This window comes from Oncorhynchus keta, unplaced genomic scaffold (genome assembly GCF_023373465.1).
Source record: "Oncorhynchus keta strain PuntledgeMale-10-30-2019 unplaced genomic scaffold, Oket_V2 Un_scaffold_17242_pilon_pilon, whole genome shotgun sequence".
NCBI lineage: Eukaryota > Metazoa > Chordata > Actinopteri > Salmoniformes > Salmonidae > Oncorhynchus > Oncorhynchus keta.
Window position 1 is genome coordinate 122,065 of NW_026290817.1, and position 15,093 is coordinate 137,157.

A 15,093-nucleotide genomic window follows, 5' to 3' on the forward strand; every position below is an offset into this window, starting at 1 on the left:
CACTCTCTGTCTTGGTCAAATAGCCCTTACACAGCCTGGAGGTGTGTTGGGTCGTTGTCTTGTTGAAAAATTAATTATAATCCCACAAAGCGCAAATCAAATGTGATGGCGTATTACTGCAGCATGCTGTGGTAGCCATGCTGGTAAAGTGTGTCTTGAATTCTAAATGAATCACAGACACCAGGAAAGCACCAGGAAACTGTCACCAGGAAAGCACCCCCACACCATCACACGTCCACCTCCATGCTTCACGCTGGGAACCACTCATGAATAGTGGTTGGAACCAAAATCTCAAATTTGGACTCATCAGACCAAAGGACAGATTTCCACCGGTCTAATGTCCATTGCTCGTGTTTCTTGGTCCAAGCAAGTCTCTTCTCTTCGGAAGCCAGCCACATCAATGTGTCGGAGGGAAGACTGTGCACGTAGCAACCTGGTCAATGTGCACTGCGCCCGGCCCACCACAGGAGTCGCTAGTGCGCGATGAGACAAGGATATCCCTACCGGCCAAATCCTCCCTCACCCGGACGATGCTAGGCCAATTGTGCGTCGCCCCATGGACCTCCCTGTCACGGCCGGTTACAACAGAGCCTGGGCGCGAACCCAGGGACTCTGATGGCACAGCTGGCCCTGCTGTACAGCGCCCTTAACCACTGCGCTACCCAGGAGGCCTGTATGTGGCTATTAATGAAAGTTCCACCTATGGAACGAAACAGGGACCTACCTGAATTTGTCCAATAGAAACTCTTATTTGCCAACTGTTGACTAATGATTCCACCCTAGATCAGCTAGATGCAGGCAAGAGTGTGCAAGGTGTTATTGAATGTGTCAATGTCTGTCACCTTGATTACTCCAACTTGTCTCTCAACCTGTGCACCTACTGCACGTTATAAACTTGAATTCGTAGGCTAGGTTGTAGCAACCCCGTGATGGGTACAGGGAACACTAGAGCATCATGTAGTAGCCTAAACCTATCCATGCTACATTGAACTGGGTGAATGGAATATGAATGACAATCATCCAATATGCTGTAATAGAAATAGGGCCATGCTCATAAAACAATTGTCCTCCCTAATCTTAAACAGCACCGAGCACCACTGGTGAAGGCCTATTGAAACAAACTGACATTCTTAATAATTGGCTATTTCACACATGAATACAGATTCAATATTGAGTTACAGAGATTTACAGTACATGACTAGAGTATCTAATGTCGGTACAGTACTGCAGTATCTTTCTAATGGTGTTTCTTTTGACATTAGTCAATAGGTCATGTGATGAGTGAGAAGGTAAATCCTGGTTTCAAGCTGCCTTGACAGAAGTTATATAATGTTCTTGTGTTTCCAAGACTGCATGAGGAGGAGTATATTCTGTAGCTAACGGCTGGAGATGAGTAGGTATTAGCTTCCCTGTGGTACACATACACACACCCTGACACACACACACAGCACACGTCATTATCTTTAGAGTGAAAACACCATTAGGGAAATCCCTCATGTTAATGTGATGGCGACAAAGCCACACAAAAAGCCGGAGAAGGCAGGTGCTCCATGCAGATAGATGATAGCTATGGTTATGAAACAACGTAACATGGTGAACCATAAGGGATCTTGTCTTGTTCTATTATCTTTGGATTCGTTGTTATTATGTTATTATTCTGGGTGCTTGCTATAGCCCTGTTGATGATGCTGTAGCCCTGTTGGTGATGCTATAGCCCTGTTGATGATGCTGTAGCCCTGTTGGTGATGCTATAGCCCTGTTGGTGATGCTGTAGCCCTGTTGGTGATGCTATAGCCCTGTTGATGATGCTGTAGCCCTGTTGGTGATGCTATAGCCCTGTTGGTGATGCTGTAGCCCTGTTGGTGATGCTATTGTCCTGTTGGTGATGCTGTTGTCCTGTTGGTGATGCTGTAGCCCTGTTGGTGATGCTGTAGCCCTGTTGGTGATGCTATAGCCCTGTTGATGATGCTGTAGCCCTGTTGGTGATGCTATAGCCCTGTTGATGATGCTGTAGCCCTGTGGTGCTGTGATGCCCTGATTGTCCTGTTGGTGATGCCCTGTTGTCCTGTTGGTGATGCTATTGTCCTGTTGGTGATGCTATTGTCCTGTTGGTGGCTGATGTTGGTGATGCTGTAGCCCTGTTGGTGATGATGCTATGCTGTCCTGTTGGTGATGCTAGCCCTGTTGATGATGCTTTAGCCCTGTTGGTGATGCTATGCCCTGATGCTGTAGCCCTGTTGGTGATGCTATTGTCCTGTTGGTGATGCTATAGTCCTGTTGGTGATGCTATTGTCCTGTTGATGATGATGCCCTGTGATGTCCTGTTGGTGATGCTATTGTCCTGTTGGTGATGCTATTGTCCTGTTGGTGATGCTGTTGTCCTGTTGGTGATGCTATTGTCCTGTTGGTGATGCTATTGTCCTGTTGGTGATGCTATAGCCCTGCTGGTGATGCTATTGTCCTGTTGGTGATGCTATAGTCCTGCTGGTGATGCTATTGCCCTATTGGTGATGCTATTGTCCTGTTGGTGATGCTATTGTCCTGTTGGTGATGCTGTTGTCCTGTTGGTGATGCTATAGCCCTGCTGGTGATGCTATTGTCCTGTTGGTGATGCTGTTGTCCTGTTGGTGATGCTATTGTCCTGCTGGTGATGCTATTGTCCTGTTGGTGATGCTGTTGTCCTGTTGGTGATGCTATTGTCCTGTTGGTGATGCTATTGTCCTGTTGGTGATGCTATTGTCCTGTTGGTGATGCTATTGTCCTGTTGGTGATGATTGTCCTGTTGGTGATGCTATTGCCCTGTTGGTGATGCTGTTGTCCTGTTGGTGATGCTATTGTCCTGTTGGTGATTGTCCTGTTGGTGATGCTATGTTTTGTGATGCTATTGTCCTGTTGGTGAGAGCCTGTTGGTGATGCTATTGTCCTGTTGGTGAAGCCCTGCTGGTGATGCTATGGTGATGCTATTGTCCTGTTGGTGATGCTATACTGGTGATGTTTGTCTGCTACAGCCCTGCTGGTGAATTTTCTCTGGTGAAACATTAATGTTGGTGATGCTTCTTCAAGCCCTGTTGGTGAGTCACTGGTGATCAAACAAAGTCAGTCCTGTTGGTGATGCTATGTCCCTGTTGATGATGCTGACAGATGCTATAGCCCTGATGGATGCTGAGCCCTGTTGGTGATGAATGTCCTGTTGTGATGTGTGTCCTCTCTGTCTGTAGCCCTGTGTGATTGTAGCCCTGTTGTGTGGATGCTCTCTCTGTGTGTGTGTGTGTGTGTGTGATGCTGTAGCCCTGTGGTGATGTGTGTGTGATGCTGTGTGTGTGTGTGTGTGTGTGTGTGTGATGCTGTAGCCCTGTTGTGATGTAGCCCTGTGTGTGTGTGCTATAGCCCTGTTGGTGATGTGATGCTATTGTCCTGTTGGTGATGTGTTGTGTGGTGATGCTGTAGCCCTGTTGGTGATGCTGTAGCCCTGTTGGTGATGCTATAGCCCTGTTGATGATGCTGTAGCCCTGTTGGTGATGCTATAGCCCTGTTTGATAAGCCCTGTTGGTGATGGCAAATGACTAGCCCTGTTGGTAAATGTTGTCTCTGTTGGTGATGATAGCCCTGTTGGTGATGCAGCCCCTGCCCTGTTGATGATCTAGCCCTATTGGTGATGCTATTGTCCTGTTGGTGATGCTATTGTCCTGTTGGTGATGCTGTTGTCCTGTTGGTGATGCTATTGTCCTGTTGGTGATGCTATTGTCCTGTTGGTGATGCTATAGCCCTGCTGGTGATGCTATTGTCCTGTTGGTGACAGCCCTGCTGGTGATGCTATAGCCCTATTGGTGATTTTGTCCTGTTGGTGAATTGTCCTGTTGGTGATTTTGTCCTGTTGGTGATCAGTGGTAATTGTCCTGTTGGTGATGCTATTGTCCTGTGAATGACCTGAAATAGACATGCTGGAATATGTCCTGTTGGTGATGTGGAGGGTGATGCTATTGTCCTGTTGGTGATGCTATTGCATAGATTGTCCTGTGATGCTATTGCTGTGATGCTATTGTCCTGTTGGTGATGCTATTGTCCTGTTGGTGAAGATTGTCCTGTTGGTGATGGGCATGAGATACTGGTGAATTGCTGTGAATTGTCCTGTTGGTGATGCTATGAAGAACTGCTGGTGATGACATTGTGTCCTGTACTTACTGAAAGTGACTGAGCCCTACTTGAGATTGTTCTGTTGGTGATGCTATTCTGTTGGTGATGTGGATAATGGATATAGAAGAGTCATAATAGTCCTTATTGAATTGAAAAATGCAATATGGCTCTAGGAAAAATGCAGTTATGGGTCTCAAGTACCTACTGTTTGTCTGACACTCTTTAATCACTTCTTCAAAGTCACAGTCAAACAAAGTCAGTTCAGACAGACAGATGAATGATGTGTGTGTGTCTCTCTGTCTGTGTGTTTCTCTCTCTGGTCTCTCTGTGTGGCATTGTAAGTCAAGAGGCAAAGACTCCTGAGTAAAAGTTGTCTCAGATTGGGTATCAGCCCCTGCCCTCTCCTGTCCTCTGTTTGGCTGCAGAATGACTGCCAGACAACTCACACTAAACTGCTACTCTGGTCTCATTTTTGTAATAGGTTTTGTCCGAGTTCAGTTAAACTGTAAATGACCTGAAATAGACATAAGGAATATTCAGTGGAGGATGAAACATGTTGTGTCATAGATATAAGCTGTAGTGATGTATGAAGAACTGGGCATAGATACTAAATAGGTTATTGTTGAAGAACGTGTTGACATTGTACTTACTGAAAGTGACTGCTAGTGATTATCGAAGACAATGGATAATGGATATAGAAAGTCATCTAGCTTATTGAATTGAAAAATGCAATAAAAATGCAGTTATGGGTCTCTGATGCCATGTGACACTTTAACTCTAGTTCCACAGAAAATCTCTACACTGGTCTCATACTGTAGTGCTGTAGACAACTCTTCTAAATCACTACCCTGGTCTCATACTGTAGGGATGTAGACAACTCTTCTAAATCTCTACTCTGGTCTCATATTGTGGTGCTGTAGACAACTCTTCTAAATCTCTACTCGGGTCTCATATTGTAGTGATGTAGACAACTCTTCTAAATCATTACTCTGGTCTCATACTGTAGTGATGTAGACAATTATTCTAAATCTCTACCCTGGTCTCATACTGTAGGGATGTAGACAACTCTTCTAAAACACTACCCTGGTCTCTTATTGTAGTGACGTAGACAATTCTTCTAAATCTCTACCCTGGTCTCATACTGTAGTGATGTAGACAACTCTTCTAAATCGCTACCCTAGTCTGAAACTGTAGTGATGTAGACAACAATTATAAATCTCTACCCTAGTCTGAAACTGTAGTGATGTAGACAACTCTTCTAAATCACTACCCTGGTCTCATATTGTAGTGACGTAGACAACTCTTCTAAATCACTACCCTGGTCTCATATTGTAGTGACGTAGACAACTCTTCTAAATCACTACCCTGGTCTCATACTGTAGAGATGTAGACAACTCCTCTAAATCTCTACTCTGGTCTCATAGTTTACTACTGTTTTCTTTGTGCTCAGGAGAAGACCGTCCCAGAGAGAATGTGGTGGGCAGCACAGCGGACGGCCAGGCGGCAAACGGCGGGGCGCCGGGGGCGGAGCCTGCTACGGGGAGGTGGAGACTTCGTTGCTGCATCAAAGTCACGGCCGTACAGGTGCGGAAGGCGCTGTGGGGCATTGCCATGGTGATGTGTGTGTGCTCATCGTGGGCGGGGTCCACCCAGCTGGCCAAGCTCACCTTTAAGCAGGTGAAGAACCTGACGAAGTTGCATGCAAAACACACACACACACAAACTCAGATTGACACGATCCACCACTGAGTGCTAGCGAGTGCCAGATGAAACCTGTTAATAAAAATGTTAAAGTCATTTGTTTTGGATACCCAGTTTGACGCTCCATTCACCCTCACCTGGTTCGCCACCACCTGGAACTGCCTGTTCTTCCCCTCTACTACATCGGACACCTGTGTAAGAGCCCTGAGAGACAGACCCCCAGACAGAGGTTCAGGTAATCAATCAATCAATGCAATGTATTTATACTGTTTACATCAACTGTTGTCCTAAAGGTTTAACAAAGGACACCAGGGGACAAAGAAGGAGTGAAAACTATTTCAGACTGCATTGAGAGGAATAGCAGAGTATCATGGAAACCCAAATGTAGCCTTGTTGTAATATAATATGCCATTTTATCAAGTTTATACATCATAATTTGTGGCTCTGGTGTTTCATGATGGCTCTGGGATTAATATTACCTATGGTTGTCTATAAGTGGAGGTAAGAAGTCATTACTTTCCTAAATTAGGTGGGAGGTATAGTGTGTTGAGCTGCAGCAGTCTCTAGTTGGACAAAAGCCGGTGTCTACAGTTAGATCAGCTTAGTCACATGACGTGCTCTTCCTCTGAGAGGAATCCCTGATCTCTACAACCCACTGGGCTGCTGCTGCACACAAATAGAACTGTGTGTGTGTGTGCCAGAGTTTGTGTGTGTGCATACATGTCTCCATGCCTGTGAGTGCTTCCAGTCATGCGCTCGTGCTCGTACGTATGTGTCTGTGCATGCTTGCATGTATGTGTGTGTTTGTCAGAGCTTCTAAGAGTGCTCATGCAAGGATCTGGTTCTGGGCTCTCCCTGCTCCTCTGGCTCTGACTGTGTGGCCTGCATACTGAATAGCATTTATAATGTTATCTTTCTAACACAGCCTTTATAATGTTAGCCTTCTTACTAACACGGCCTTTATAATGTTATGTTACTAACACAGCCTTTATAATGTTATCTTACTAACACAGCCTTTATAATGTTATCTTTCTATCACAGCCTTTATAATGTTAGCCTTCTTACTAACACGGCCTTTATAATGTTATGTTACTAACACAGCCTTTATAATGTTATCTTACTTACACAGCCTTTATAATGTTATCTTTCTATCACAGCCTTTATAATGTTATCTTTCTATCACAGCCTTTATACTGTTATCTTTCTATCACAGCCTTTATAATGCTATCTTTCTATCACAGCCTGTATAATGCTATCTTTCTATCACAGCCTTTATAATGCTATCTTTCTATCACAGCCTTTATAATGCTATCTTTCTATCACAGCCTTTATAATGCTATCTTTCTATCACAGCCTTTATAATGCTATCTTTCTATCACAACCTTCATAATGATTATCTTTCAACACAGCCTTTATAATGTTATCTTTCTTCAGCAGCCTTTATCATTTTAATCATTTTAGTCAATAAGATTCTTTATAATAAGCCTATCTTTCTAACACGAGACTTTATAATCTATCTTGTCATTCACATTTCCTTTATAATGCTAGCCTTTTCTGTAGCCTGTTATATGTGTCTGTCTATCCCTTTTATTCTATCTTTCTGCACAGACCTTTACAAACTATCTTTCCATCACAGCCTTTATAATGCTATCCTGGTGGTCCCAGCGCTTTATAATGAGTTCCTTTCTATCACAGCCTTTATAATGCCAATCTGCGGCCAACAAGGCTTTAGAGTTCATCTCAGCCTATGCCTCCCTCCAGTCCCTTTATAATGAAACATATCTTTCTATCACAACCTTTATAATGTTAGCTTTCTAACACAGCCTTTATAATGTTATCTTACAACACAGCTTCTGGTCAGCGGGGTGGTGGCACACCTCATCCTCCCAGTGGTCTTTCTGTTTTTTTACCCATCTTTCTATTGCAACACTTTGAGATTCCATGCTGTCACAGTTACCAGCCCTTTCAAGCTTAACATCCTTATCATTTATCGCCCTCCAGGCCTTGGAGAGTTCATCAATGAGCTTGATGCCTTTATAATGCTATCTTTCTTTCTAACTCAGCCTCTTACAGTTATCTTACTAAACCCCCTCTATATTGTTATCATTCCTCTCTGCCTTTGTAATGTTATCCTCTTTTGACCTCAGCCTTTATAATTCCCCCTTTTCACAAGGCAGGCGTTATAATGTTATCATCTTTACTAGATGCTTTGTTCTTATATTTCATTTCTAACACAGCATTTATAAGTCTACTAACACTACCTTTATAATTTATCCTCTCTTTCTACTCGGATGGTATCGCGCCGTCCCACACAACACTTTATACTGTTATATTTCGTCCCAACCAGCATTTATAATGTTACTCTTCCTCTTCCAGCCTTTATAATCTTCCCTCTGCTCAAACTTTCTCCAACCTTTATCTCCTGATTCTGCCTCCTCAACCCTCCTCTCCTCCCTTACTGCATCCTTTGACTCCCTATGTTTGTTTGTCCAGGTTTTGGGAATTTCGGTCCTCCCCTCCCGCTCCGTGGCTCAATCAGACTCATTAGTTGCTCACAGAACAGGGCCCGGGCACTGTGTGGAAATGGGTGATTGTTTCCTGTCTCCGTGCGGACCTGGCATGAGTTTTCACATTTCCTGTTTTCTAGTTTTCCTCATCTGTCTCTGCTAAAGCCACTTTCTAAATTCTGGAAAATTCCAAGCATCTGCCTCTAACCCTAGGAAGCTCTTTGTTTCTGAATCCTCTCTTCTCTCTCTTCGAAGAAGAGGAGGCAACTCGTTACAGAATCACCCACCACAACCTCTTTCTCCCCTCTCTCTCGGACCAAGCGGCGTGGTAAAGGACAGCGACGACAGCAGCAGCAGCATCAACAACCAGAGGCCACCATCCAGGACTCCTGGACATGGGAGCAGATATTGAACGGAGAGGGACCCTGGGCACGGGCTGGGGAAAATCTTTCCCCAAAGCAGAGCTCTCTCTCCAGATGAAGCTGATCGGCGGTCTGAGGAGCCAGCACGGCCCAACAACCTGCCCAGACCCTATCCCCTCTCTTTTTTCCAGACCATTTCCGTGAGACCTAAGCCCTAGCAGACCTGAGCTCACTCAACTCATCCCTTATTATGGCAGTCCATTACTGGTCTTCACCGTGTTATGCGGTCTGAGCGCACGGTGTCGCCAGTGCGTGTCCAACTACAGACCAGTATCCCTCTAGGGCAGCCCCCAAGACCATCGCGTGTGGGCATTGAGCCAGCTCGTATGGTGCCTGCTCATGACCTTCTGGTCCAAATCAGTCTGGGTCCAGGTTAGTCCTGCAACCGGACTGCTCTGCTCTGTGTCTCCGGGGCGCTGGGAGGGTGCAAAGCTCCTCTGCCTCCTCTGCTCTCATCCGGGCAACCTGTGGGAGTGGAGCCTTAGGGGAGATACTGTGAACCATCAGATCTCCCGTCCACCCCAGCCCGGTTCAACCTGTGCCCACGCTTTTGAGGTCCGGGCTCGTAGTTGTCCAGCCTGGGGAATCTGTCTCCTCACCAGGCTCTCACCACTGGTGCCCCAGGGCTCTGTTCAGGCCCTCTCTTCAGGCTTCTCGCTATACACCAAGTCACTGGCTCTGTCATAACCTCCCATGGTCCTGGTAGTTCCTATGCAGCGACACACAATTAATCTTCTCCTTTCCCCCTGACCAGGTGGCGAATCGCATCTCTGCATGTCTGGCAGACATATCAGTGTGGATGACGGATCCCACCTGTCCTGAGCCTCAGCAAGACGGAGCTCCTCTTCCTCCCGGGAAGGACTGCCCGTTCCATGATCCGGCGCCACTCACGGTTGACAACTCCCGCCTGTCCGGGCGCCGCTGTTCTCAACTAACATCCGGAGACCCTGCCTCACACAGGAAGCGGCGCGTCTAATCCAGCTTGTCATCTCCCGCCTGTCCGGCGCAACGCTGCTGGACGTTCTCCTAACGCCTGTCCGGCGCCCTGCCTCCTGTAGGTTCATGCTCCACGCACCAGGCTGTCCTCTGCCTCTCTGCAGGTGCGGCCCGCCTAATCCAGGCGCCTTGTCATCTCCCGCCTTGATTACTGCGCCGCTGTTGGCTGGGCTCCCGCCTGTGCCGGCCCCTACAACTCATCCAGAACGCCGCAGCCCGTCTGGTGTTCAACCTTCCCAAGTTCTCTCCGGCACCCCGCTCCTCCGCTCTCTCCACTGGCTTCCAGGAAGCTCCTCCGCTACAAGACCATGGTGCCGCCTACGGAGCTGTGAGGGGCGCACCTCAGTACCTCCAGGCTCTGATCAGGCCCTACACCCAAACAAGGGCACTGTCCGGCGTTCATCCACCTCTGGCCTCCCGCCCTCCCTACCGCTGAGGAAGTACAGCCTCCCGCCAGTCCGGCGCCGCTGCTCTGGCCCCCGCCTCCCTCCGGCGCCGCTGCCGGAGACACCTCCTCACCGCCTGTCCGTTCCACTGGTTGTCATAGGAGCCTCCCGCCTGTCAGGCGCCGCTGCCCAGCCTCCCGCCTGATAGGCGCCGCTGGGTAGGTAACTCCTCTCCGCCCCCGGGCGATTTAGATGCAAGTGGCTGTTCCCTGCCTGTCCGGCGCACCTGATTTGGAGCGTCCGATAAGGCGCCGCTGCCGGAGCGTAAATGTAATGTAAATGTTATAATGCTATCTTTCTATCACAGCCTTTATCAGCCCTATCACAGCCTTTATAATGCTATCTTTCCACAGCCTTTATAATGCGCTATCACAGCCTTTATCAGCCTAAGGCAGCCTTTATAATGCTATCTTTCCTCAGCCTTTATAATGTTAGCTTTCTAACACAGCCTTTATAATGTTATCTTACTAACACAGCCTTTATAATGTTATCTTCCAAGCCCCAGTCCCTCTAATAATGTTAGTTCCCCTGCCCTCTGTCCCATTGCCCCTCTGTTTGGGGTTTGAGGCTGGGTTTCTGGTACAAAGCCACTTTGGAGGCGGAAAATAAGGGGACAAAGACAAGGGTATATAATGTTATCTTACTAACACAGCCTTTATAACCGTTGGCTTACTAAGACAGCCTACCCAGACCCTAACACCCTATATAATGTTATCTTACGGAGTCCACACCTTTAATGTTATCTTGCTAGCGTTCTGACCTTTATTTTAGCTTTGTTTTGTCACAGCCTTTATTGTTAACTTAGTTTGGTCAGGGCCTTTATAAGTCTATGTTTGTTTGTCTAGCCTTTTAATTTATCTTTAACACAGCCTTTGTAATGTTATCTTCAATAAGGCAGGTGTCATAATGTTGCTTTTTGAGAAGCCGTTATAATGTTATCTGGGTTTCACTGTGTGTTTAATGTTATTGTTTCTGTCTCCAGCCTTTATAATGTTATCTTACCAGACAGGCCTTTATAATTTAGTTTTCTAACATTTCCTTTATTGTTATTTGTTCATGTCTAACTTAAAGCATTAAATGTTATCATTTCTTTTACCACAGCCTTTATAATGGTCCTTTCTAACACAGCCTTTATAATGTTATCTTTCTTACTAACACAGCCTTTATAATGGCTTACTATCACAGTTTTATTATGTTTCTTACTAACACAGCCTTTATAATGTTATCTTACTAACACAGCCTTTGTAATGTTATATTTCTTTCTAACACAGCATTTATAATGTTAGCTTACTAACACAGCTTTATAATGTTATCTTTCTTTCTAACACAGCCTTTATAATGTTATATTTCTTTCTAACACAGCATTTATAATGTTAGCTTACTAACACAGCCTTTATAATGTTATCTTTCTTACTAACACAGCCTTTATAATGTTATCTTACTAACACAGCCTTTATAATGTTATCTTTCTTTCTAACACAGCCTTTATAATGTTATCTTTTTTTTCTAACACAGCCTTTATAATGTTATCTTACTAACACAGCCTTTATAATGTTATCTTTCTTACTAACACAGCCTTTATAATGTTATCTTTCTTTCTAACACAGCCTTTATAATGTTATCTTACTAACACAGCCTTTATAATGTTATCTTACTATCACAGCCTTTATAATGTTATCTTACTAACACAGACTTTATAATGTTATCTTACTAACACAGCCTTTATAATATTATCTTACTAACACAGCCTCTATAATGTTATCTTTCTTTCTAACACAGCCTTTATAATGTTATCTTTCTTTCTAACACAGCCTTTATAATGTTATCTTTCTTTCTAACACAGCCTTTATAATGTTATCTTTCTTACTAACACAGCCTTTATAATGTTATCTTTCTTTCTAACACAGCATTTATAATGTTATCTTACTAACACAGCCGTTATAATGTTAGCTTACTAACACAGCCTTTATAATGTTATCTTTCATACTAACACAGCCTTTATAATGTTATCTTTCTTTCTAACACAGCCTTTATAATGTTATCTTACTATCACCACCTTTATAATGTTATCTTTCTTACTAACACAGCCTTTATAATGTTATCTTACTAACACAGCCTTTATAATGTTATCTTACTATCACCACCTTTATAATGTTATCTTTCTTACTAACACAGCCTTTATAATGTTATCTTTCTTTCTAACACAGCCTTTATAATGTTATCTTACTATCACAGCCTTTATAATGTTATCTTACTAACACAGCCTTTATAATATTATCTTACTAACACAGCCTTTATAATGTTATCTTTCTTACTAACACAGCCTTTATAATGTTATCTTACTAACACAGCCTTTATAATGTTATCTTTCTTACTAACACAGCCTTTATAATGTTATCTTACTAACACAGCCTTTATAATGTTATCTTTCTAACACAGCCTTTATAATGTTATCATTCTAACACAGCCTTTATAATGTTATCTTACTATCACAGCCTTTATAATGTTATCTTACTAACACAGCCTTTATAATATTATCTTACTAACACAGCCTTTATAATGTTATCTTTCTTACTAACACAGCCTTTATAATGTTATCTTTCTTACTAACACAGCCTTTATAATGTTATCTTTCTTACTAACACAGCCTTTATAATGTTATCTTACTAACACAGCCTTTATAATGATAGCTTTCTAACACAGCCTTTATAATGTTATCATTCTAACACAGCCTTTATAATGTTATCTTACTAACACAGCCTTTATAATGTTATCTTACTAACACAGCCTTTATAATGTTATCTTACTAACACAGCCTTTATAATATTATCTTACTAACACAGCCTTTATAATGTTATCTTTCTTACTAACACAGCCTTTATAATGATAGCTTTCTAACACAGCCTTTATAATGTTATCATTCTAACACAGCCTTTATAATGTTATCTTACTAACACAGCCTTTATAATGTTATCTGACTAACACAGCCTTTCTACTCATCTGCTGCTGTGTAGCCTGTAGAAAGTACAAATACAAAGACATGGCCTGTGTTGTAATAGCATGGCCTGTTTTGTAATAGCATGGCCTGTTTTGTAATAGCATGGCCTGTTTTGTAATAACATGGCCTGTGTTGTAATAGCATGGTCTGTGTTGTAGGGCTTCTGTTGTACTATAGTGTGGTCTAATGCATTGAGAGAGCAGAGCTTGTGTTATACTATAGTGTGATCTAATGTATTGAGACAGCAGATCATGTGTTATATGCCATTTAGCGTCTGCTAAATGGCATATATATATATATATATTATACTATAGTGTGATCTAATGTATTGAGACAGCAGGGTTTGTGTTATCCTATAGTGTGGTCTAATGTATTGAGACAGCAGAGCTTGTGCTATACTGTAGTGTGATCTAATGTATTGAGACAGCAGGGTTTGTGTTATCCTATAGTGGGGTCTAATGTATTGAGACAGCACAGTGTGTTATACTTAGTGTGGTCTAATGTATTGAGACAGCAGAGATTGTGTTGTACTATAGTGTGGTCTAATGTATTGAGACCCAGACCCTTGCGTTATCCTAAGTGTGGTCTAATGTATTGAGACAGCAGAGATTGTGTTATACTATAGTGTGGTCTAATGTATTGAGACAGCAGAGATTGTGTTATACTATAGTGTGATCTAATGTATTGAGACAGCAGATCATGTGTTATACTATAGTGTGATCTAATGTATTGAGACAGCAGGGTTTGTGTTATCCTATAGTGTGGTCTAATGTATTGAGACAGCAGATATTGTGTTATACTATAGTGTGATCTAATGTATTGAGACAGCAGGGTTTGTGTTGTACTATAGTGTGGTCTAATGTATTGAGACAGCAGAGATTGTGTTATACTATAGTGTGGTCTAATGTATTGAGACAGCAGAGCTTGTGTTATACTATAGTGTGGTCTAATGTATTGAGACAGCAGGGCTTGTGTTATACCATAGTGTGGTCTAATGTATTATCCACCTGGGCCACTCTCTATCTATTCCCCTCTACCTAGTGGCTACGTCCCAATATGGCACCTATTCCCATCCAAATGGCACCCTATTCCCATCCAAATGGCACCTTATTCCCTTCCAAATTGCACCCTATTCTCTTCCAAATGGCACCATATTCCCTTCCAAATGGCACCTTATTCTCTTCCAAATGGCACCTTATTCCCTTCCAAATGGCACCATATTCCATTCCAAATGGCACGTTATTCCCTTCCAAATGGCACCTTATTCCCTTCCAAATGGCACCTTATTCTCTTCCAAATTGCACCTATTCCCTTCCAAATGGCACCTATTTCCTTCCAAATGGCACCTTATTCTCTTCCAAATGGCACCTTATTCCCATCCAAATGGCACCTTATTCCCTTCCAAATGGCACCTTATTCCCTTCCAAATGGCACCTTATTCTCTTCCAAATGGCACCTATTCCCTTCCAAATGGCACCTTATTCCCTTTCAAACGACACCTATTCCCTTCCAAATGGCATCTTATTCCCTTTCAAGTGACACCTATTCCCTTCCAAATGGCACCCTATTCCCTTCCAAATGGCACCCTATTCCCTTCCAAATGGCACCTTATTCCCTTCCAAATGGCACCTTATTCCCTTCCAAATGGCACCATATTCCCTTCCAAATGGCGCCTTATTCTCTTCCAAATGGCACCTTATTCCCTTCCAAATGGTGCCTTATGCTCTTTCAAGTGGCACCTATTCCCCTCCAAATGGCACCCAATTCCCTTTCAAATGACACCGTATTCCCTTTCAAATGGCATCCTGTTCCCTTTCAAACTTCACTCTATTCCCTTCCAAATGACACTGTATTCCCTTTCAAATGGCATCCTGTTCCCTTTCAAACTT

General features: G+C 43.5%; 1 protein-coding gene across 1 annotated transcript in view; it reads left to right on the forward strand.

Annotated features, from left to right (window-relative positions):
* Nucleotides 1-15,093, forward strand: part of slc35f3b (solute carrier family 35 member F3b) — a 114,185-nt gene that overhangs the window by 71,311 nt on the left and 27,781 nt on the right. The window contains 3 exon segments of the mRNA XM_052514293.1: nt 5,585-5,811; nt 5,950-6,007; nt 6,010-6,070. Coding sequence (XP_052370253.1) covers nt 5,585-5,811; nt 5,950-6,007; nt 6,010-6,070 — 346 coding nt within the window.